Raw genomic sequence first — 27,425 nt, 5'->3', positions numbered from 1 at the left:
TGTACGTCGTTAGCGTGGACAATAATGCACTAGGTCACATAAGATCCTTCTGCTGAGACCTAGGTATGCGTACTCACAAATATAAGATATACTTAACCTTAGTGATCCATTTAATCAAAGGGAATGCGTTATTTGATTATGAGGAAGTATAGTATAATCGCTATATCTATTCTCCTTATGAATGCAAATCCAGTATTGAGAAAATTTTGAGAAATAATAGTAATTATTTAAATTACTATTATTACTCCAACGTCTAATAGATTTGAAGACTTTATTTGAATTACTCATAATAGTAATATTATAATAATTTTTAAATAAAAATAAATAAAATAGTAATAATTATGCTTTGGGCTGTCTAATTTTAAGTTGTCACCTTTATAAGATTATGTCAAAAATATAAATTAACTCTTACTGTCTGATATGTATAATTTGTCTTGCTCCTATATACCTACAGCAGCAAACCGAAACGGACCAGCTGATATCATTACAGTATCAGTAAATGCAGAGACGATAAATATATATTGACAAAGAACTTAACTAGTAACAGATCCTAACATTTAAATCACCATTCAAACGAAGGTGTTACGTATAAATAAAATATATCTCAGTTTAACAAACGTCGTTAAAACTCCCGCGTCACAGACGGACGCTGCATGCCCTAACAATTCACGTAACTTTCCACGTACGGGTTATAATTTAATCGCTACAAACTTTATACAAATGTCAAAGTGGAGTTCAAATCGAATTGCTAGTAAGTTGAACTTTGTACAGAGAGTTTCACTGTTGTTTAACGAGTAAACAAAATATTACACAATGCGATTTTAATCCTGTTAGTCTTGGACAAAATGGTCATGTTACTGAGTTATCTAAACGCGACAAGTTATAATGCTGTATTATTCTAAAACCAAAGTCTGTATGTTTTTAATTATATTACGTAAAGTACTCGTAGTAGTAGGACTAGTAGTACTTTACATTGACCCACCTATAGTCGAATGACTAGCTCAATTGTACTATTTTATTCTTGTTTTACTACGATAACTAAATCGAACTCGAAATGACTTAAATGAGTTTTAAAGTCTTATTGTAAATTTATGAGGAATTAAAATTACGTTTAGGTTAGGTTAATCTAGTGTCATGTCAATATTTCATATTATTTAAAAACTGTCATCTTTTATTTTAGTCTTGTAATAACGTAATATTTAATGAATATAAATATGTCAATTGTGACGTTTTTATTGTTTTGAATAGACGTGGTGTACGTCTAAGATCATTCTGTTGATTCACAGATGATATATAACACACCTTAATATCATTAACCAAATCGCAAACAGTGATTAAAATCCGTCACAAGTAGTGTAAGTTTATTTTGACTAGTTGCCGAGTAGAGTACTTGGCAACTTACGACATAAATCTTTCCACCATTTCACGCGGTTAAGATTTAAAACTAATTTAATTTATACGTTTATATTTTTAAACATTTAATGTTATTAATTCTTAAGTTAGTCTAAATTCGGGATGTAGGTATTAAAAGCAAAAATTGCCGGTAAGGTAAAATTTAATTATAAAATGAACTATGACTTTAATTAAATAAATATCAATTGATTATTCGATAATTGATATTATCATTTCGACATAATGACAAATTACATTCCGTTACAAGTGAAGTGCAGACTCTTGATTGTGCAATCGTTATTTTAAATTCAATCTATTTTATTTTTAATTTCACGGAAAAGTCACATATCGAAATACGTAAATAAATTTAAAATATGTCTTTTGGAGCAGCGTATATATATACAAAGTAATGTATCTGTATTTCTCTGAAAAGCGGGATGTGGTTGAATAATATCCTTATACCAGTAATTATTTATGTAATAATAAATAATAATCTACTAGAATAAAATATATGAGTATACAATTTATGTATAGGATTTAGCGATCCCTATTGCATGCTGGGTATCCAGCCAGCATCTCTGCCTGCTTCTCCACGCGCTTCTGAAGATGAAGGTCGTAAACACGGCTTCAGACTAAGCTTCAAACGTCGTGATGGTCGACAGCAACGCGACAGCCTTGGCAGACTCCCAGCGCGATATATTCGGGCGACAAGCGTTCGACCGCACACACTGTCACCCAAATGGAACGAGACGTTCAAATTGTAAGTTCTCTATGACTTTTGTTCTTTGCAATCTTTCATCTCATTTTAAGCCGCTTATGTGATATATGTTAACAAATATATATGATTGGCGTAATTACTCTCACACTTGCAGTGATTATCATATTTTTTTAGACTTTAAATGGCGAATATTTAACCCTCTTAAAATTTTTATAAACCCTATTCTTTTAGTCCTTATCTGTGTTATATACTCTATCTATTCCTGTGCAAAAATATATCCGGCTTTGGCTCTGGCTGCTGTACGGGTTGTATCAAAAGAGTTATAATAATGGCTTATATGTACATATTGTAAACATGAAAATAAAGAAACAGCTACTATTTTTATTACTCTATACTTGTAGTTTGTCTTGATTCTAATTTCATTTGTAATATAACTATTACGAAATAGTAAATATGTATGCCGATCGAAAGCGGTTTTTAATGTAATTTTGTCACTGCCATTTGTAATTAATTTAGTTATGTATATTTATATTGATCCTTATTTGAATTAAATAAAAATATAATCTTTATTTCATTTTTCAAAATCGCGCATTAATCATAAATATAATTATATTATAGAGGTGTAAACCTTGAGTAAGTAAATGAATTGACAGACGCTAATGTTCGTGGTACTTAATTTTGATGACCCCATTATATATTTTTGCGACATTAATTTGGACAAAACGTCTTATCTAAAATATTCTTTCATGAAACAAAGCCCGCGCTGATTGACAGCTTGCAAATTAAAACGTAAATAAAGCTTTTGGTTTCAGGAAATTCTATTTCACCGTTTAAGATAAATTATAAATTACTTCTAAAGGATATATATATATATATATATATATATTTATATATGTACTAGGCTACATGGAATATTATTATTCAAACGAGATTCTGTGATTGTTGATAGAGTGAGATACAAGGGCGGATATGAAAATCCAAAACGTACGAGTGTTCAATAAAAACATCCATTAACAACAAGTGATGTATAGCTACAATCGAGTTTGTTAGTATAGAAAAATGCTTCGGAAACATTCAACTGTTTTCATAATTAATAAGCATTTTTTCTTGTTTAATTTATACTAGCAGTCGCCTGCAGCTTCGCTTGAGTTTAAGGTGTTCGTTGTCATGTATTAGACAAAAAAATAGCAAATGTCCTTTCTTGGAGTTGTGTTCATGTTTGCTCCATACCAAATTTTATTAAATTCGGTTAAGTGGTTTGCTCGTGAAAGAGTTACAGATATACGGACACACAGAGTTACTTTCACATTTATAATATATATTAATAATTATAATATTAATATAGATTTTTTAAATCACTTGTGTTAGGATTTAAAGGATATAATGGGTTAGGGTATAATTCCCAATTGCAATGTATTTATTTTTATTTTTATAATATTTTAGCTAAATATGTATTCTTATTACTACAATATGTATTGTAGTAATAAGAATATATATTTAGCTAAAACTGTATCTATAGACGTCTGAGTCGTTGGATCTTATCAAATAATTACTATATAATAATGCCTATTGATATTTCATCAATGTCGCACCATTAATCATCAATTAATTATACGCGTTGGCTGTTTACGCTCGAGCTTTCTTACAAAGATACCAAACGCCGTACGTCACTAAGATATCCTTAATATATACTAATTAATATTAACGGATTCAGTCGTATAGCGGCGGTATAATTTGCTACTTATCCCGAGGTTCCGAGAATATAGAAATAGCTCAACACAATACTATAAGTATTATGTTTTTTTTTTCTCTAAATAAGCCTATGGAACAGAAAATACTGCATGTTTAATTTTGTAATTAATAAAATTATTGAAAGATGTTTTTGGGTATCAGTTATTATAGCCGGTCATAAATCAGGAACTATCTTTATATCGATGTCCTGTTTTATTCCTAATAAAGGGTTATAATGACACCTGGTCGCTACAAGTCCATATCTTAATAATCTTCAGGTTTTAGAAATGTCATATTTTATTCAGACTCTTGTAAGTACCGATATGTACGGCAATGAATGTTTGTATGTATTAATGTTTCTTCTCCTTGTACATCTGGAGAATAAAATAAAGAATATAATAAAAATGTTCATACCATCCTTTATAAAAACTTTGATTAACATCGCTTGAAGCCCCAATTAAGTTAATGTATTTGCTAGCATTAGCGGAATAATTGATCATATAAAAAAAGCAATTATTAAAAAAAAAGATTAATTAGAAACATTCAGATTGTCAGATTCTCTGACCAAATCACAGCAAGGCAAACTTTTTTCATTTTTTCTTTGGAGCTAATTTATTACACAGATTCATTCTATCTCTCATAATACATTGTGATTCAATATTATTTCTTTTGTCTTTGCTCTATTCGTCTATAAAATATTGCAATAAATGTATTATCGTTATGCTTATTGGTCCTGGTTGAAATTATGTTGTCCTGATCGATTTTGGGCCCATGGAGGCCAAAAGAAGAGGAGCCTTTAGATAGACCAACAGTGGTATACTACCTTAGAAGAACCTGTGACTTTACACGTACGATTTTTTTATTAAGTTTTATCAATAGCACACAAACATTCACTCCCCATTTTACCATCTCAAGGGGTGAATTTAAAAAAGTAAATAATACCTAAATCGGTTCAGCGGTTTAAGCGTGAAGATGTAACGGATGAAGTTACTATTATATTAATAATACACTAGTGACTCGACCCGGCTACGCACGGTTGCAATTCTGATACGAAATACAGTAGAGGATATCTAAATTATCATTGTTTCTTTACTATATTGTCCATGTATTACATACAAAAACTTAAAATCACTTTATGTTTATAGAAAAAACCGGATAAAAATCCATAAAGATCTAAACATTTAGGGACATACAGCGGTAAGCGACTTTGTTTTATACTTTATAATAAAGCAAAGATAAATAATATTATAGTTATTTATTACATAAATTTACATCGAAAAATAAGTTGTTAAATTTAGTTTGATTAATAGCACTAAACATCTTTGCAATGTAATAGTCTTGTATACATTACTTAAAGTAAAGTAAAACAAATATTGAAGTATCAGTTGGTGGTTTTGGACAGCGGCGTCCATTAAACAGACGATCGATTAGTGGATTCGACGTTGCACTGCGTCGCTTCATGCTTCGATGTTCATTCCAGGGCTTAAGGTCTACATAAAAATAGACCGTGAACGAACTTCAGTAACATTTTCATACAACAGTATAAGGCTTAGCGCTTTGTGTTCGATTCATATACGTTAAATCGTTCACGAGTTTGAATTTTATGCCAAAGTTTCTATGATACTGGCTATTGTCTTGTCGGTAGAGATTTGAAATTCAATTAATATCCAATTTTTATACTATAAGTACAAATCAGCAAATATTAAAAAGTTTATAATTTATTATATTTTTATCATGTGGTATTCATTATTATATATGGTATATCACACTATATAATTGTACAAATAATCTTAACTTTCGAAAATATTTTGTGGTACTATAATTTCTAAAATAAAAAAAAAAACAGGTCATAAGGTACAAAAGGTCTTAGTTTGCATGAGATGAAATGATTAAAGATATTTAAAAAAAGATTATATTTGTTACTGTATGCCGATAATTTACCATGAAGCGGCTCGCCTTCGTAGGAGATCACGTGGAAAAGTGAACTACAGAATTGAGCATAAGAATTGTGTACGAGAGTATTTTTTCCGTGTAGGGCTCATAATTTTTATTCAATTATTCGTAATAGTTTATTAAGATTATTCTTTACTTTTGTGAATCTAATAAAATATTTATTTAATTAGTGACATCGACGATATATCGTCGGATGTGCTGCACCTAGACATCTGGGATCACGATGACGAGAGCTCTGTATTGGATGCGGTGTCGCGTCTCAATGAAGTGCGCGGAGTACGAGGCCTCGGCCGGTTCTTCAAACAAGTGTGCCAGAGCGCGCGGCAAGGGAGCCAGGATGATTTCCTTGGTGAGAATTTAAATATTTTATTTTAATATTTTTTTCATTTATTTATTTAAATGCTTTATTGAACACCATGTATATATAAATATATATATGGGACAAAAGGCGGACTTAATGCCTGAAGGCTTTCTCTGCAAGTCAACCTTTAGGCTAATCAGAAAAGCAAAAGAAGGCGGTGATTAATAAATAAGTAACAATATAAAATATAAAACAGTATATGGATATACTTATATAAATGTAAATGAAAATAAAACATATACATACATATCATATACAAAATAAATATTGATTTATACTGTTTATTGTAAAAAAATATATAAAAATATAATAACAGAAGTCATAAGAGCTAGTCTATCTGATTATTGTGATATTTAATTATTGTATTATATATTTAAAAAACACAACCTACATCATCACATATACAATATACATAATTATTTATTTCAGTATCATGTTAATATTTTATCGTTGACGTTTATATGACGTAAAAAGACACATGGTAACACCATAGAGTATTAGATATGACGTCATTGTTAAAAAAAATATAATTCTTCACATGGTCAACTAAAACTAAAAATATTTTTTATAAAATTAAACATACATTATATTCTATATGTAAACCTCAGCATCTTACATCATATACAATAACTTAAATCACTATACGTTAGTTAGTTACGAGTACATTAAAATTCATTGACTTAAAATTTCAATCGTATGCAAAATTAAAATAAACAAATTCTAACTACCCGATTCGTATTCAAATGAGATCAACAGGAAAATATAAACTTAAATAAAGTAAGGCATTAAATGCGAAAGTAGTAAAAGCATACTTGAAGTTATCTCGATGTATAAGAAAAAATGTATTGATAATGTTTGGTCTATATTGCTTAAATAATGCGCTATCATCAATCGCCATCCCAATCAATAGCCTTCAAATTTCCCACTGCTTAGCTAAGGGCCTCCTCTCCCTTTGAGGAGAAGGATATTCCATATTCATTATTCCATATCCCACCACGTTGCTCCAATGCGGGTTGGTGGAATACACATGTGGCTGAATTTATCTGAAATTTGGCACATGCAGGTTTCCTCACGAGCAAGAGATGTATTATAAACACAAATTAATCACATGAATATTCAGTGCTGTTTGCCTGGGTTTGAACCCACATAGGTTAAGATGCACGCGTTCTAACCACTGGGCCATCTCGGCTCAATGCGCTATAATCGAACGAAATTACATAATTAGGTTGTGGTATTTCTAAAATTTGATACATAATTGACAACGCTTATGGACTTGCCGAAATATTTTTAAAATAACTCGCGGGGACCTTTTTGATGCCAGTTTTATGAAAGATAATTAACATTATCTGAATTCTCACAGCTTCGGTGGCTTACAATTTTTTGGTATGAAGTAAGCAGAAACCTTGGAGCAGGATTTTTATCTATGTTTTCTAAATATACGAACTAGACAGACTTTATCAAATACAAATAGGTCGTAAATTGAGTGGGAATTTCTTACGTTAAATTACGATTACAATTGAGTACGAAATAACTACGAACTTTCAGAAAATCATTAAAGTGATAATCATCTTGACTTTCACAAATACCGTAAAGGGAGAAGAAAATGGAAAATCTGATATTTTAGTGCCTAAACCTTAAGTTAGATAATCCCCGTTTAAAGCGTTAATTAATAACATTTCTTAAAGAAGTTCTGAAGGCAATTAGAAATACGTACTTCACTGAACTTATTGTTCTAAGGGAAAGTGGACTCCAAATTAAATGTAAACTAGTTCTCTTATTAAATATTTTCGCAACTAATATCTGTAAATTATTTTTATTGAACATAGTTGTTAGTTTCTTTGTTAAAAAAAATTGAAGTAAAACTGGATATTTTCGGAATGTTTTAATTAAACTTCAAACCCTCATAACCCTTTAGCTCATTAGTACTAGCGTATTTTGTTACGTACAGTGAAATGTTACGATTCTATTTTACAGTACGTGAATTGTCAAAATATCACGTTTCCAATCATCCTATAAAAATAAAACGTAAAACAACTCCACAGCTATATCGGTATTTACGTACAAATGTTACTTTTCTCGTTTATATAACGATCGCCTTCTGTTTTTTTTTTTTCATTTGTTCTTTCAAAATTACCCAAGACTTTGTAATTCTCGTCAGAATGACTTGGTATCTGACTGTTACGCAATTCCTAAAGTTATGAAATTTTTGTTACTCGTATACTTTTACTCGTAAAATAAGAATTTTAAAATTCAAAATCAAAAAGAAATTTTAATAGAAAAATAATGGAATAGAGTTATTATTTATACATTCATTCCAAGCACTTTTTTTAAAACTCGGGCCCAAGAGGGTTCAAGAACGATGAAAAATTGAATATTACAAGATTGATGGTAGAGACCAAATCCAATATTTATTTAGGGAGTCAAATGCGCTGTAAGCATTCGAATTCATACAGAAAGGAAATAATTTGGCTACGAGCACCGATAAGAATGCCTTACAGCCGACTGAGCTTAGAACAAAAAAAGGAACAACATTATTTTTTTTATGTTTCAGTAAAATTTGATAATTTTATACTTTTTTTCTTTTATATAAGACGAACATCACTTGTGAATACATAAATATTATCTTTTCAGCCTGACCTCAAATTGGTAGCAATTTATTCGAAAATATATTAACGAAAGAAAAGGGACTGGAAATATACAAACAGATCAGAAAAAGAACAGTTTCTAAATTAAATTAAAAAACATTTGTAACACCAGCATGAATATATTCTTCATTTAATTAAATAAATTGATATTAGAAATGAATTCCAATATTTAATATTGCAAGTAAAAGCAAAATATTGAAACAGTAATCAACCGTCCTATTTCTATCCTTCCTTTTATCTCGAACGTTATTGAACGTATCCTTAATCAATTAAATCACTTCTCTTCAAGAAAATTCTTTAAAATCTTTTTCAATTTGGTTTTCGTTCTCATCGTATTTGCTGCGATGAGAATTATTCAAAATTATTAACGGTTCTCATATTATAAAAAAGCTTTCTTTTAACTATGTAGTGTTTGATACAATTTTTGCCATCGTATTTTCATTTTTCTTCTAATATTAGATGCTTATATATCTTGTCAAGAAATGAAAGGGTTCCGTTCTTCCTTGTACCTGCATCGGCAATGTAAACGAGTTGATTTTTTGTTCATCTCGTATAACTGCGGTATGGCGTTTCGCAAGGCAGAGTTTGATTTCTATATTGCTTTTTGTATTTATATAATATACATTTCTTCAGATATTGCAAAGATTACCATCTCTGCAGAAGATCTTAAAAGTTAGTTTAAATATTTTTGATATATAAAATGCAAAACGTAACAGACACCTAAAAACAACAATAAAGTGATATACACTTCATTGCTTAAATAAAAACCTCTTCCAGACGACCTTCGGCTAGAGGAGTTGTGGTGACGAGACTTACAAGTGACCACATCACTTAATTAAAACATAATAATAGCCGTGTACCCAGTGGAATATTCCATCAGAATTCACTGCAATGCTAGATGATGGTATTATACCTATGAACAAAATACTAAGCCACCATTACCATTTTTCTAACTCAAAGAAAGACGAATATCTATAAACTTTTCATCCCTGATTTTATTCTCTTGGTTTTAAATTTACCAAATGTAGTCTTAACAGCTTTATTTTACTCATAAACAGAAACCTTAATACCGATACCAATATCAATACCATACCAATATTTTTTCACTTCTTTCATTCCTATTGAAGAAAGCCTTTTGTCAATTTTAAAAAAGACGAACCACCATATGAATATTAAAGTAATACCTTCTACTTTTTGTTTCATTTATATACAGTGTAAAATATTATATTTAAGTCTATATTAATAACCTTTAAAGTACAGTTGACTACATTTACACTGTTAGCTTTATATATCTTTGGTATAAACGACACAAACATTTATTATAAAAAATGAATAGTTATTTAGCTTCCATCGCATATTATATGCGTCCAAATATAATATTGTCTTTTACAAAGCGATCCGTTTTATTTTAGATGGTCAATGATTTTAAAATTGACCTATTAAAATCAAAGTCAAAATCAAAATAAACTTACTCAATACTAAATAGGTCAAATTTAAAATGTCGTGAAAACTAGGATTTATTTATGGCCTATATTTTTCCAATGAACTGCAATGGAATGTTTAACTCTCTATAGTTAGTGTTAAACGATCTCGTCATTTATGACCCATTTCGACCAATTTTTATGAGACCAAAATTTATCCTGTGGACAGCTTGCAATGGAGCCAGTAATATATGGAGGTATTTTCTGATAGGATCTGTAAACATCCCGCTACGAGAGATACCATCAACGGGTGTTGAGGCGTGGTACAAGTTGGAGGCACGTTCCCAACGCTCTTCAGTTCAGGGACGCATCAGGTTGAGACTCTGGCTTTCGGCGAGGGAAGCTGGCAGACATGATGATGATAATTGGCAGCAGGTAAGAGTATATGATAAATTGATTACCAAATTATAATAGATAACTAGAATAGTATTGGCGCATCTCATTGACTAAATATCAACAGAGTTTTGATATCCTCTTGAACAATTGCTTAACTTATTAAGAATCAGGTCTAAGTCTTGGGTTCAAACTTCACTCAAATTTTATCGTTGAAAATTTCTCAGTAGCAGTTAAAAATTCTCATTGGTAAAGCATTCGTTCTGCGCCTGAAATTTCTTTTAACACAACTTTTAGAAATACAAAACTATAAATTATTTAATTGTTAAGGGCAACCATAAATTCAGTTTTCTGTATAACAATTTAATTAATGTAGTAAAAAATCCCTAACCTTGATTTTGTTTTGGAGAATGTTTTTGCACATACAGACTGACAAGAGCAGATCGAAATATCAAGTGTGAACGACACAGCTCGGTTGACATTTGTCATGTTGAATGTATCAAACAGTGTAATGAGAACCGGCAAGGAGCTCACCTTGGCAGTTAAATTAATTACTAGCTAGCGACCACATGTTTTTACTTGCGATTATAATAAGTATACGTTGGTTGTGTTAGCTTTTTTTTACTTCGAAAAAGTTAAATTAAAGCGATTTCAATTGAGTAAATTATATCCATATAATATGTAGATGTTCAATGTAATACGTACATATTTTTTTCTTTTAAAAAACTTTTAATGATTCCAAGATTGTTCTCATTCTGCCTTAGAAAGTATTTATTTTATTTATATCTTGATATCGTTTTCTTTTGAAAACGTATTCCTTTCGGACACCGTACAAAAATATAGTATGTATATCAATTAAATTCAAAGGAAAATTCAAAAAATGATATAGATCCAAATCTTACTATAAATGTATCTTATAAAAGTCACTATACTATTATACAGCCTCAATAAAAGTGACGTAGAAACTAGCAGTGGATTAGAATCTTATCAAATTTTTTTAACACAAACTTGATTAAATTTGGACGCGACTAAGATTACAACTAGGTACTATTTAAAAAAAGTTCAAAATCTTATTATTTAATAGTTAAGATTAACTTTAGCTTTACCATGTAAAATTGCTTATAGTCATAATTGAATAAATTATAATTTCATTTGGGTTGAATTGAATAATTAGTCTCGATAATTTTACTTGAAGTTAGAATTTTTTTTCATGGTATAAGTTGACGGACCAGCTTATGGGCCACCTGATGGTAAGTGGTCACCATCACCCATTGACATGACTAAGATGTTACGTCCCTTGTGCCTGTAGTTACACTGGTGGTAGTACTGTTATTTGGCGGTAGAATAACTGGTGAGTGGGTGGTACCTACCCAGACGGGCTTGCACAAAGCCCTACCACCAAGTGCACAAAGCCCTACCTGAAGGCAAAAAAAGCATAGCGACCTAATTTCACTGACCGCATCGATTTGTATTAGTTCTTGGCTCTACTCTTAATTTCTTATTGATAATAAAAGTGAACCAATTATAAGCCGAAGGAACTTCCATAACCATTAAGTAACGGAATTTTTTTTATAACCATACAAGAAAAACTTACGACAAAAATCCTATTGTGATAACTCTCTGAAGTAGTAAGCCGGGCATTAAATTTTTATTAGTTTTCCACTGAGATCCATTAGTCCATACATTCATGACGTAATAACATCAGCTATTATAGTTTATGTCCACCGGCCATCATGTAGTAATTAATCTCCGACCGACATACCTCACTGTACTCGGACTCTTGAAATTCAATTAGATAATTTATAGCGCTCTTCTGTTCCCATGATTAATTAATATGGAAATCAAATAAGTAATACAATTAAATTGGTCGTGAGTGTCATTTTGTTATTGATTTGATGAATACTCGATGTGATTTGAGAAGATTACAGATTGAATAAACGTACTACAGGCATACTATTAAGTGAGAATGATTATTAGGATACATAACAACAAACAACTACAACAACAACATCATGTAAATTCCCACTGCTGGGCTAAAGGCCTCCTCTCCCTTTGAGGAGAAGGTTTTTGGAACATATTCCACCATGCTGTTCCAATGCGGGTTGGTGGAATACACATGTGGCAGAATTTATATGAAATTTGTCACATGCAGGTTTCCTCACGATGTTTTCCTTCACCGCTGAGCACGAGATGAATTATAAAGACAAATTAAGCACATGAATCAGCGGTGCTTGCCAGGGTTTGAACCAGCAATCATCGGTTAAGATGCACGCGTTCTAACCACTGGGCCATCTCGTCCTCATTAGGATACATAAATGATTCAAAATTATATTAGACCCGAGAAATTATACAACCAAATAAATTTTAACTAAACCGACGTAACATGTTAATTACATAAAATACACGCCGACCAAAATCCCCTTTTTTACCTCTCTAAGCTGCTGGGACGAGTCTTTGAGCTAAGTATGCGCCAGTTTTTGGACACCAGAAGAATGGACTAGTATCTTAAAAATTACAAATATCTAATTTCACATTGTTTTCTCAACGTAATATTTCGCATTCAATTTAATTATAATGTAAGAAAAGAGCATTCCGTAAAATAAATACCTTAAATCTGTCTACGTAAATTGAATAAATAAATATTTTTTAATAGGTTCATTTTACCATTTTGTACTTAAAGTACACAATGGTCCTTTAAAAAAATATGCCATCATCATTATATCAGCCGCAGCCACAAATTGTTCACTGCTGGACAAGGGCAACCCTCAATAATATCGCCAATGGCCCGTTTAGCGCTATGCACATCCTATGTCTTTTCGCTACCTAGATAGATCTTCTATCTACCTTGGCCTTCCTGTGCTTCCGTTTTGAGGTTTTGTCGTCCGTCCGCTGCCATATAAATTGAGCAAATCTTCGGGCTATATTGGTTTGTCTGCTTATTTTGACAATTTAAAATTACAGAAATTAACATTTTCTTAATATTTCTTCTCGATGACTTTGTGTTATTCATCATATATCATAAATATTTCTATATGACTGTATATTTTATTTCAAGGCAGAATCACTTTTGTTTTTCTATAAGGTCAAAATGTATTATATCATATACAGTCGCAAAACATATGTAAAATATTTAAGATAAATTGCAATCAATTATGATGAAAACGAAACCACTAATTCATTTAACTAATCCTCGTAATTAGCTATAGATAATATTAATCATAGAAATAGCAATTATCACATCAAATTATCATATCACATCATGTCTAAAGCCATATTTGATTGTAAACCTTGCATATTATGCGTCAAACTGTATAACACTCAAAATTTTTAGCACAGATATAATACAATATGTTTTTTATTAGTAATAGGCTATTTGACAATGGGAAAAATAAATTGTGAATTATTTTAATCAGTGTATATTATAAGTTTAAAAATGGTTATTTACTAACGAAAGTTGAAAATAATACTTAATTTATTCAAAAATCTATAAATAAAAATGCATTTTTTCAAACGTTTGTCACGTGACACAAAATGCTCCTCATTTGGCCGGGCCTATGATGAAGTCACTTTCTTGTAAACTTTGCTTTTCTACTATATGTACCACAGATTAAAATACATGAAAGTTACGTCACCGACCCCATTGCAGCCCCATATTGTCCAAGTAGCGTTTTTGCGCGCTATTTCGAATGTGGAATTTACAATATGGAATTTTTAATATGATATTTTTCGGCAAATATATACTAGAAATAAAAGACACAACTTTTACTGGGTTCCTTAACTTCTACTAAATAATATAAAATTGATTTTAAAAACCAGTCAAATAGCAATTATTTGAGTGTATACATTCCCGAGCTGGTACACCCTCTGTGTGCAATATTTAATTTCTTATAAATTTTTACAAGTAAATTGACTAAAATTATTGAATTCCGTTTAAAATAAAAATGTTGTTTTCGTGTAATGTATCCGTGTCCCTCCTTGGCTGAACTTTTGCGTTAGCATAATAAATGATTGAGTCAGCGAGTGAAGCGAAATTGCGATTACACGATAAATCTAATTCATTTCTCGAGAGTACTTCATTCAATGCGACTCCGGACTCTGTATTATTTGCCCCACGATTTATACATTTCAATTACATTTTAAGAAATCAATAAGTACCCGTACGTTGTTTGTCATATATATGTAACCTGGATTATCTCTCAGGATCGTATCATTTACACCGATTGTATAAATATAGGGTGTATGATAGAGTTCAGATACTAATCTATTGAAGAAGGAATTATGTATATGAAGTAATATTACTACTATACTTATAATATATTTATTATATATACATTCTCCATTAAAATATGTGTATACATAGTTAACAAAGGAAAGAAACCATTTTTATCCATAAAAAAAGTAAAATAAACGTTTTTCGAATCAAACTTATAGTACCTATAAAAGAAGAAAAGCTTTATTGATAACAAAATTGTATTATTTCGTCGTTAACAGATATGCTGTTTCATTCTATATTATGTTATCAAATCTGACTGACAGATCTTTAAATACGCGCGACAAACAAACAAATATGTTCTTCGTCTGTATTGAACAACTTTAATGCAAAGCATAAGAGAAACTTTTATGATCGAAACATTTTTTTTGTTGTTGTTCACTTGTTTACGGAATCATTATAGTTTTTATATCTTTCCATAGATAATTTATCGGAGATTGATTCTATTCTTTAAAAAAAATATTGAATGTAACATTCATTTTAGTTTTCATATATATTTTGTATATGAATATTCAGTAAGTATGGATCTTGCGAATTTTGCGAATACTCAGTGTCGTTTAATTATAATTAATAAAAAACTAAATATATTTTCTTATAAACTAATAATTATAACAAAAATAATTGTTATATATAGTATATACGTGTTTTATGCATGCCCCAATAATGTCTTTTGAACGTTGAAGTATCAAAGATTTTAAATGGCAAGCGATTTAATTCTGAGGAAATTTCCATTCAGTCTATTAATCACCAGTCATGAGTAGACGTGAAGTGATGTGCAGCATACGTGTAATTAAAGAGGTAATTGCTACCTGCAAATGTATGACATTATAGACATACATTTAAACTTGGTCGGATACGATGTTAGTAACGAGTTTGAATACGAATTTATTTACAATCGGAGAATATTTATGTAACAAAAAAAGATTTCAAAATCCGGTTTATATATTTTTTAATGTCGAGCGTGTTTTGTTTTGCGAAAGACAATTGTTTTTTATTTCAAAAATCATTTAATGGTTTCATTAATAAACTGTACTGTGATCTGAAGTAGATGTTCGAATACGCTGTTCTAAAATTATCTATTATAATATTAATTTCCTATTTGAAAAGCTCGAGTTTTAGTTGAATTTGACGACGGTAATTTTGTTAAAGTTATATCTACCTTCAAATTATCCTCAATGGGAACATTGGAAGCACTAAGCAATAAAACGTTTTGAGGAAACTGCAGCTCTAAACTTAGCTGTTGATGTTTCTATTCCTGAATAAACTAGTATTTACTACATTACCTCAAGGATGGTTTAAGTCGTTCAGAAAAAGTAACAAAAAAATGATCATGTATTGTCTCTTTTTACGACCAATATTAATAAATACACATATTTAACTAACAGACAGAGTCTTACAGTGGACGGAGTGGTTGTTGGGATTTTTATTCCTCTCCACCTAGACTGTTTATGCGTACTAGAATCAGTCTTTGAACCGAAAGTTGGCCCTCAATTATCACTCACTTTTTATACAATACAATATGTTTTATAAAAGAATAATATGATAATTAATTTGAGATTGATACAGACTGGATTTAATTACTGCTAAATTGTGAACCATTTTATCTGAATACAAGAGTAAAGAGCGACTGTATATCTTGATATTAGGATATAACCTGTTTGTAGTTAAATCTGTTTGTGTAGTCAAGTATTTGAAAACTTGGTGAACTTCCCAAACGAGCGTTTTATTGGTACTTGAAGTGGGTGGGTGGGCGTTGCTTCAAGACTATTGCCTTTAATAGTCTCACAAAAGAATGTCGACTAAGATAGTTAGAGTACTCAGGATCACAAAGAGTTGTCACAACAAATTCATGTGCCAAAAGATGAATTTTCTATCCGAGACTCTTCATCTTCATCTTCCTCTACATCGGTGGATCAATCAATCCACCAAATTAGGTCTCCTCTTGATTGGTCGTTAAACGCAATAATTTTTGAATAGAGATTGTTGCGGCCAATTATGAACCTTTGGAATTGACGGTGATTGAATCCGCCTCGGGGTAGAACAAAACTTGCAAAACTCATCATTCCTACAACACTTTGCATATTGAAAAGTTTGGAAAAACTTCGTTGCAGAACTTTGAAGATGGCCTCTCCCACTATTTTGTGAACCTTTGCCGTAGGTAGAAATTTTCATTCGTCCCGATTTATAGCCAGGTTTTCAAAATGCTTTACTTCTTTATTTACCTACAGTTCAGTGAACCTGGAGGTATGTCTGTAATTTTTTTTCATATCTACTTATCTAATATTTTATCAAATTAAATTTTCTAGTCTTTAAATACTTTTCAAAATCTCTAAATATAAAGAGATGTGTCTTACGTATTTCGAGTACTTTTAATTTTGTTCGTATTGTTAAAAATGGCGGGCTCATTATTTTGAGTTCGCGCTGTTATAATAAGCTTCTACTTACATTATCATTAACGTAATTATAGTCATTATTTATTGCTATATATATATATATATATATATATATATATATATATATATATATATATATATATATATATATATATATATATATATATATATATATATATATATATTGCTATATTTATCGTATTATCTTTTTCATCTCTGGTAATATATTACAAGACAACTTTCCTGTCAAATCTTAAACAAAAATTGTTATTGTTTCAAAAAGAAGTTCTAAATACGTTACGTTTACGTTCTTTAAAAACCTTAAATATGGAGCGGTCACATCGTTAATTGATATTTTTAACCCCCGACGCAAAAACGACGGGGTGTTATAAGTTTGACGTGTCTGTGTGTGTGTGTGTGTGTGTGTGTCTGTCTGTACCACTCTAGCCGCCGAACGGATGGACCGATTTTGATTTAGTTTTTTTTGTTTGACAGTAGAAAATGTCGAGAGTGTTTTTACGTAAGTTTGATGAAAATTGTTCCAAGATGGCCGCCGCCACAAAATGACAGATTAGATATATTTTTTAAACTCCATCAATATGGGTATCAAATGAAAGGGCTTGACTAGTAGAATACTATTAGATATGACAAATTTAAAATACAAGATGGCTGCTTCTACAAAATGGTGCTTTACATTTTTTTATTACAACTTGATCAATATGGGTATCAAATGAAAGGGCTTGACTAGTGAAATACTATTAGGTATGAAAAATTTAAAATCCAAGATGGCTGCCTCTACAAAATGGCGCTTTATGGATATATTGATATCATTTGATATCCATATCCATATCCATCCATTTAGACTTATAGCGAAACTATAAGCATAAGAGGGGTGTTATAAGTTTGACGTGTCTGTCTGTCTGTCTGTCTGTGTGTCTGTCTGTCTGTGGCATCATAGCTCCCGAACGAATGAACCGATTTCAATTTAGTTTTTTTGTATTATAGGTGTTTTACGGGCGAGTGTTCTTAGACATGTTTGATGAAAATCGGTTTAGCCGTTTAAAAGTTATGGGGGGTTAAAGTGGGGAAGAAAAACCGAATGTCTGCAAATATGCTCAATTGGGGTATCAAATGAAATGTTATGACTTGTACATCACAAAAAACATTAATTAATAATTAAATAAAATTATTAGATAAAAAAAAATAATTAAGAAACAAAAAAAATTAATTAGTAACTAAAATAAAAAAGAACAAGATTGACCTTAAAATGTAATCTTAACTTATATGTTTTAAATCAACAAGAACCAACGTATTTACAACTTAACCAGAGATATTATAGGGATGCTTTCCTTTAAAAAGTATAAAATAAAAAATTAAATTAAAAATTTCAGAAACCCCCGCCACAAAAAACATAAGCTACCTTTAAAAAGTAAAAAATAATAAAAGAAAATTAATCCTAAAGTACCTATATGCATAAGTATGTATTAATATTAAAAAAAAAAAATTCGCGTTGGGGGACCGAGCGCTATTGTACAAAATAATATTAAGTGTTATATAAAAGATGAGATAGGTAAGCATGTGACACTAATTAATTAGGTGCGGTCCCCCAACGCGAAGTTTTTTTTTTTAAATATTAATACATACTTATGCATATAGGTACTTTAGGATTAATTTTCTTTTATTATTTTTTACTTTTTAAAGGTAGCTTATGTTTTTTGTGGCGGGGGTTTCTGAAATTTTTAATTTAATTTTTTATGAAAACGATTTTATCAATGATAGAGGGTAAAAAGGAACAGTTTTTGGTATAAAAATATTCCACATAACTTATTAAACAATAGTATATAATCACAGAATTCAAGCCATTCAAGCAAGAATATATTTTTGTTTTTAAATTGTTCAGATAATATATCTTACGATCAACATTTGTCATTAAATGAGTTGGATAGAATATAGAAAAAGTGACAAACATGTTCTTTCTGAACACCTATCAATGTGTGCGTAATTTTATGATTTGAGTTGAGTAGCTAAAGAGGGAAAGCGTAACTCATAAACTAATTCACTATTACAGTTATAATTTGAGTGAGGATGATAACGATCCTCTAATGTTAGTTTCACATTCGTGGAATTCTCATGCGTTGACTTTTTATCTTTACGGGAATAGATCTCGACTCACAGGGAATTATCTACTGCGAAGGCTTATGGCTGTCACATGCGAATATTACGTTCCGATTTCCATCGACGTCCATAAATCGATTACAGAGCGGAAGGCAATAAAGACGTCGCATTTTTATAATTGTCTTTAGGTAGCTTTTAGGTCATCGTTAGTTCAAAATCAATAGTCGAGGTGAAACTTTTATTAGGTCATTGTTGAACTAACTTTATAAACTAAATTACATATTCGGTACTCTTATTTTAACAAAACTCACCTAATTGCTTGTATGACATTTATGCAATTATTATAATATATTCAAATATTTATTCAGTATCATGTACTTATTTTAATTTTAGTCAATGCACTGCCAACAATGGGTTCTAAGATGTTAAGCCCCTTGTGCCTGTAATTACACCGGCTCACTCGCTCTTCAAACCAGATCGCAGAAATACAGAGTACCTATTGATTTTTGCGATAGAATTATTTGTTGAGTGGGTGGTGTACGCCCAGACAGGCCTGCACTAAAATCTACCCTATCACAGGGTAAAATACGTAGCATTTTTCTTCATATGTTCATTGTTATTCTTATACATACAAAAATATTTCATACATTTCAGCCGTGATAACGTGTTAATAGTTAGCAATAACATGTTCGTTGATATTAATGAACAGAAAATTAATTTATAACAAAGTTTTATAATAATATAAAATGCTGCTACACGATAAGGTTTGTTTTCATAAACTCCTAATTAAAGGTGCGGCAACACGAGCGTCTGTTTGGCGTACTTCTGGCTCATGAGGTTGAAACGGCTGCTACCACATCTACGAGCGGAGCGGAAAGCGAGAGCGGTGAATGGGAGGGCGAGTTATGTGGTGCGGCGCAAACACTTTTGCACCAACACGCAGTGCAAGGGGACATGAGCTCACTTCAAGCAGCAATTGCCCGCTTTGCTGCTTCGTGCAAGCTCAACAGCGAAGCACCCCTGGACCCAAAGTAGGATTTTTGTACTATCGTCATATATTTGTTGTTGTTTAGGTCTGTTTATGGTTTTCGTTTAAAATAAAAGTGAAAAATATTCTAAAATGAAAAACGGATAAACATTTTTTATCAACAATAATGTTCATATTTATTTTATATTTTGTTTATATATTTATAAGACTCTATACTGAATGATATAATAGGAGCTTATCGGTGGATTTTAATTATCCTTTATATTATACAACGATATAAATTATTGTAATAAACAACGTAACTTCTTTAATTAACACGTTATGTCACAATCATTCAACCGTGTATTCGATTGAACGCCCACTGTCAATATCCGCCTCCAAACACGTGCATATTATTTAATATATCACATATACCTACTATTATTTTTAAATATGTTCCGTATAATCGTGTATTACACAATATATTTTTAAAAGTTAGGTTTGATAACATTTAAAAAAATGAATATTCATTAAAAAATAACGATGAATATAATCGAATATAACATAGACAGATTATTACGGAAGAAGATAATTTTTCAAAATAATAGGTACATGTATAAGCTGCTGACCGAGTTGGAGCGGGCGTGGTGCGCCAGCGAGAGTCTCAGCCTGGGTAGCGGAAGCGGGAGCGGGGATTCAGGATCGGGTGCGACGCGAGACGAGGAACGGTGGCTCGCGGTCTGCTTCTGCGAGTTCGTGGAGCGAGCGCTACATCAGCTGCGCTTACATCGAGACTTGTACCCCGTACTACATCATTTGAGTCTCAATAAGTAAGTTTGTTAATTATAGTCCCATAAAATAAATACAAGATTTTATTACTCCAAGATAAATTTGAATACAAAACCAATAATCTACGAATGAAAATAAAAACCTTAATTATTCGTAATCAACAGTTGTAAAAAATATTTTAAAACGAATGCACTAGAATATAGCAATACTTTTTCTTTCAGATTGGAATTCCTCTTACGTTGTCTCAATCAGCTCTCGCAAATGAAAGCGTTTTGGCGCTGCTGTCCTTTTAATAACGAAATTAGGTCAGTGAACTTTCTCTTTTATCCTTAAAATTGAGTTATCTCTTCAAAATCAAATACAAACATTTTAATCTTCATAATTTATGACAGAATACCTCAAGCGTTACCAAGAAGATGCAAATATTGTATTTGATAAACAAGTTATTATTTTATTTATTAAAAAAATATATTGAACATTTCTTAAATTTAAATATTAATTGTTAACAAATATATATAATCAATTTTTTTTTTTAGGATTGTAACTTCACAAAACTTAAATTTATTTTGGTTTTCAAAACAAAGCTCCTCCACTAAGTCCGGAAGTGTTTTTTAAGGTTTCCAAAACTAAAGATACATTCATAATGGTAACGCAAAATCTTATAACATTAATATGTGTATATGATATTATAGCTGAACTCCTATTCTCTGTTTACTGAAAACTTGTATCACCAGGAGTGAGATAGTATGCGCACTTCGCAAGGGTTCATCGGAATGGTACGAGGCGCTGTGTGCGCAGGACACTGACTCCGAGCGCGGGGAAGACCTGGTGAACCTCATCACCCTCGTGCAGATCGACCTACAGCAGGGGCTCACATACTATCATCCCCTCTTCGAAACGTAAGCTAACGACTGGTCGTAATTCATCTATTAATAATGAGTGGTCGATACATATAATCTACTATTAACACAATGTTGTCTTTTCATAATGACCTACGAGAAGTGATCACACTATTATTCTTTTCAAGTTATTTGTTTTTTTTATGGTATAGGTTGGCGGACGAGCTTATGGGCCACCTGATGGTAAGTGGTCACCATAGACAATGACGCTGTAAGAAATATAACTATTCCTTACATCGTCAATGTGCCACCAACCTTGGGAACACGATGTTATGTCCCTTGTGCCCGCGGTTACACTGGCTCACTCACCCTTCAGACCGGAACACAACAATACTGAGTACTGTTATTTAGCGGTAGAATAATTGATAAGTGGGTGGTACCTACCCAGACGGGCTTGCACATAGCCCTACCACCAAGTAATCGAAGCCGTAAAAATAAAGGTTTTTTTCGTATAGATTTAATGCATGTTACAGTGACACGTATGGACATAAATTTTTATCACCTAATAAACACGTATTTGACGCACACAAACACAAATTAACAAGTTCTTGTACGTGTTCGCTCAATTATACAAATGCTTACGTCACTTTGAGTAATACAACTCCACGTGACAAAAAGTAATCCCGACCTACGATTACTGTTACTAAACTAATCTCAACCGTCACGTTTACACAGCCTCAGTAACAAAGCCATTTAAACGAGTATGTTGTTTTTATGAAAGCGTTTTGTGTAAATTCATCGACGTATATGACTCTTAATTACTATTTAGTATATGTATTCGGTTCAATATTACTAATCAGTAAACATAGTAGTCTGTGAATATCGAATTTCTAACTTCCTTTCCTTTTGAGGAAGGTTCGGTGATTATTACACTACGTTGCTCCAATGCTGGTTGGTTGGGTAATGGCAGATTTCCATCTAACACCAAACGCGTAATGAATTTATAAACACAAACATTAAGTACTTGAAAATTAAGTGGTAATTGTACTTGAACCGCAATCTTCAACTGAGATTTACGTGTTTAACCTTTGCTCGGCTCTTTATTTAATACATTTTATATGTTAGTTTAATAGCGTATCGCATTTCTCAGTAAAAGAAACCATATCAAACCTATTAATTGTATCGGGCAGCATTTTGACGACCTCCGTGGTCGAGTGGTGTGTACACCGGTTTTCATGGGTACGCCACTCCGAGGTTCCGGGTTCGATTCCCGGCCGAGTCAATGTAGATTATTAATAGTTTTCTGTGTTGGTCTGGGTTTTTGTGGTACCGTCGTTACTTCTGATTTTCCATAACACAAGTGCTTTAGCTATTTACATTGGGATCAGAGTAATGTATGTGATGTTGTCATATCTCATATATCATATTTATATTTTACAAATACAAATAAATAAATCCAATTAGCATGATTACTTTTAGGTATAATTTTGTCACCTACTTTTCGAAGGAAAACACATTGACCAATGATAATTAAATAGTAGAAGTTAGTGCTCTGATAACCTAATCCTATATACGTAGAATTCTAAATATTTAAATATCACAAAGGCTGAATGTCCTCCACGGAAACATATTTCGATTCCACTTCGTATTGTCATATGCGAATATACTCGCTTTATCATACAATCGAGTTAGCGAAAGCTTTTCTCTTGTGATTCGAGGTATTGTTTGTTGTTTTAGATTTCATTTGAAAATGAATATTATTTTATTACTTTACATTTTGTTTCAGGACGAACAACGTTCCCTACTTCAGTGTCGTCTTTACGCAAATTGACAAAATGGTAAGTCACTTTATTTTATACAAATAAAATTAATGATTATTTTTTTCGTTTATATCGGGATGTATAAAATCAAAGCCACAAATCGAAGTTAAAATGTACTTTATTTATGTTGGATTTTTAAAACGTCATACAACAGTTATAAATTTAATGTACATTTGCCACTTTTCTATCGAGACGAAATAGAAAGAAACAAATTACTCTTTATATCAAACAAAATGTTAGTAAACAAATTCGATTAATACCAATATGATGCGAATTAAAAATTAAAATTACGAATTATATGGTCTTGTATTGAGTAATATCATGAAACTATATTTTAAATGTTTTTTCTACTTTTGCCAAAAGGGCTGGATTGTTAAACTATAGATCTTGTTTAGAGACTGATTGGTTAAATAATGTTATGAGTTATAGGTGTTATTCTGTTCATTTTTTTTGTACTTTTATTTGTGTCAAGAGGGCACAGATCATTTCGCCAATGTCACGTGCGATGGAAAAGCCAGGATAGAGATTGAACGAGTGTGTGATTCCAAGGAATGACTTATCAATATTGACAACAAAACATCGATTAGTTACTAATCAAACAACGAAATAAACTTTTTTATGTCAAGTAATCAAATCAAATCAAAATAAACTTTATTCAAGTAGGCTTTTACAAGCACTTTTGAATCGTCATTTTACAATTAAGTGAAGCTACCACCGGTCCGGAAAATAGATTCTACCTAGAAGGACCGGCAAGAAATTCAGTAGTTACTCTTTTTTAACATTTAAAAAATACAAAGTCATGTTGATTAAATACAATTATTTAAATTAATATATCCTGCTTGGAAGTCAACAGGTATTGACTCCACGCTGTTTTATCATCTATAAAATCTTGTATCGAATAATATTCTTTTTCTACCAATGTATTTTTGTAACAAACGATTTGAATTTAAAAACGTCTGCGGAAGTTTATTATTTTTCTTTTTTTAATTAATTTTCATTTAACACCATTTGAATTAATTAATCGCTAAAGTGAAATAACATAGGTATAAACATCAAGTAAATCAAAATAATGGACGTAGTACCTTTAATTTATTCCATTACCATAAGCAACAGTTATTGTTACAAATTAATGTTTATAAAATGTATTGCCGAAATTATAACGACTAAAAAGTGTTTATAGCGCGCATTATTCGTGTAAGCAACACGAAACAAAAGCAATTTACTACACGCTCACAATAATAATTATAAACTATTACGCTGACATATAATGTAGGTAATTGATAATCTTGATTTCACGCTTATTTCATTTTAAATTGCTATTCATAAAGTTTTGTTAAATATGTTCGGTGTAGGTACTACATCTATATTTATATTTGTCTATGGTATCCTCTTTGTCGTTTGATTATAAATGTCATGCTACATAAACAACTTAATTATCAGGGATGATACGGATATGTCATTTTGAATCTGGATTTGCATAACGATATACGAATAATGTTTTATCGGTTTCAAATACGAATTTGAAATATTTTGAATCATTCGATTGTTTTATAGTCTCGGTCGCTTAAATATAATTAGCTACTGCCTTTAAGTATCACACTGGAAAAATAAAATTGTAATAAGTATCGGTTACGATTTCGGATATGGATCCCAGAAAGCGTTCAAAATGTGTTCGCCTCTGTTGCCAAATTAAAAAAAATATATATATTAAGGAACGCTTGTGTGTAATAGGTTATTACACAATTAATTTATGATTGATGGCACACCTTGGAAATGAAACGATCGCCTCCTGGCTATTTCATTTCATTTAAATTGCTTATATTATAATACATGAGACAAGAACCCTTCTCAGGTTAGGGTATTTTCTTTTCCGAACCGGTGGTAGGTACTGTTTCAATTGACCATCAATAAGAAAGTGTAATACTTCTTAGCATATTATTCAATACGAGATTATACGGAAGATAAAAAAGCGTGGAATTAATACTTACTGACTTCTAGGGAGGATATATTACATACATATATAATTGTATATAACTACCATGACTGTATTTTTAAATGTTGAATTTATTCTGGCTAGAATCTACTTACATGATAGCTTCACTACCTATAGTTGTTAAATAACTATTCAAAAGCGAAGCCTGTTTAAATAAAGTCAATTTTTAATTTGATTTGATTTGACTACATAAGCGTAAATTTAATTATTTTTAGCACTGAAAACATATTGTCGGTAAAATCCGTTGATATATTGGTTTAAACTATTATCAAGCTAGTATCGGAAATTAACTAGTTGCGGGGGAATTTAAATTATCTTATTTGTCAGCTGAACATTAGTGGCTTAATTGCAGTTCACTCAATCGAGAGCAGAAAATCGATAATGACCCATCAAAGTGACTAAATTCGATAGTGGTAAGACCGAGGGAGATGCGCTTTGACAAGCCAAAATTGGAAAGATTTCGACTACTGAATTTCCAATGTATAATGTGGTTTTCTTGCAGTTGAAACTTTGTTTGAAATATGACAAAGGAAAATCGATTCCTTAATCTCGACTGAGGGGAAGCGATCGGGTTTTAAGTTCAATTTACGAAAAAAATTATCTGATTTTGACATATCTTTTTTTTAAATTAATTTAACAAAAAACATGTCTACGTTAATGTTTAAAAAATAAACAACTATCATGTTAACTTACTTATATAAAGAAAAAGTATATTTCAATTTCATAAATTGGTGTGTGTTTTATAAAACGTTCTAGGACTTCAAATAACAACTAAATAATTAATTGTAAGGCGAGGCTCATATGATTGAAATAAAACACGACGAACATTTAATTTTCCTAGGTTTCGGAAGACGTGAAACAATGCGTTGAACTCTGGGTGTCTGAAGGCTGGTGCGGAGTTGCTGAGGAAGAGATTTACGACGAGCATGGGAATGGAAGTAAATAATCCACTTACCTTGTTTACCAGTTGAAAGCTTACTGACCCTTTACAAGGGATCGCACTTTTTAGATGCTAGTAGGTTAAGGCTAAGATAGTTGTAAACAGTTAAAAAGTAATATATAAACGTATTCATTAGAATACATAAATATTATTCCGAGATAAGACACCCTCGCGTGCTGGCTGCATGCCTCGGCAGATAGCGCCTTTGAATAACAAATGAGGTTCGGGCGAAAGTTCCGGAAACTTGAGTGCCAACACTATGATGCTATTTAGCAACGCTACAACTTTAATATATGTTATAGTTTGCTTACTACATGCAAGTGGGGCTTAATATTATGGAAGATTTTATTAATTTCACTTATAAGTATAAAATAGATTCCTACAATTTTATTTGTAAGGATTCAGAAATACCTGAAAATCATCAGCTTATGTGTTAAAAAAACTTTTTGGTTTTATTTATCTTCATTTTTATATATATGTACAACTTGATAGAAGCGGTATTGGCTATAGAGATTAGCACTTTAAGACGAGTAAAAATATATTAAGTATTCCTCTCGTCAATGCTCTAACGACTAAGCCCCTTGAAACTAGAATACGGGGCGTCGGTATTACGATATGTAAGTGGGTGGTAACTAACCTACCCAAAGGCTGCACGAATCCATACTGCAATACTCTAACCATCATT

The 27,425-nt window shown here is 31.3% G+C and overlaps 1 protein-coding gene across 1 annotated transcript in view; it reads left to right on the top strand.

The window, feature by feature from the left end:
* LOC124536503 (BAI1-associated protein 3) overlaps positions 1-27,425 on the top strand; it is a 104,761-nt gene that overhangs the window by 50,349 nt on the left and 26,987 nt on the right. The window contains exons 6-14 of the mRNA XM_047113059.1: positions 1,927-2,152; positions 5,965-6,143; positions 10,493-10,656; positions 20,185-20,423; positions 20,968-21,189; positions 21,370-21,453; positions 21,883-22,047; positions 23,774-23,825; positions 26,642-26,738. Of these exons, the coding sequence (XP_046969015.1) occupies positions 1,927-2,152; positions 5,965-6,143; positions 10,493-10,656; positions 20,185-20,423; positions 20,968-21,189; positions 21,370-21,453; positions 21,883-22,047; positions 23,774-23,825; positions 26,642-26,738 (1,428 nt within the window). The remainder of the gene's footprint in view (positions 1-1,926; positions 2,153-5,964; positions 6,144-10,492; positions 10,657-20,184; positions 20,424-20,967; positions 21,190-21,369; positions 21,454-21,882; positions 22,048-23,773; positions 23,826-26,641; positions 26,739-27,425) is intronic.

Source organism: Vanessa cardui, chromosome 16, assembly GCF_905220365.1.
Source record: "Vanessa cardui chromosome 16, ilVanCard2.1, whole genome shotgun sequence".
Taxonomy (NCBI): domain Eukaryota; kingdom Metazoa; phylum Arthropoda; class Insecta; order Lepidoptera; family Nymphalidae; genus Vanessa; species Vanessa cardui.
This window is presented reverse-complemented; position numbering and strand designations above follow the sequence as displayed.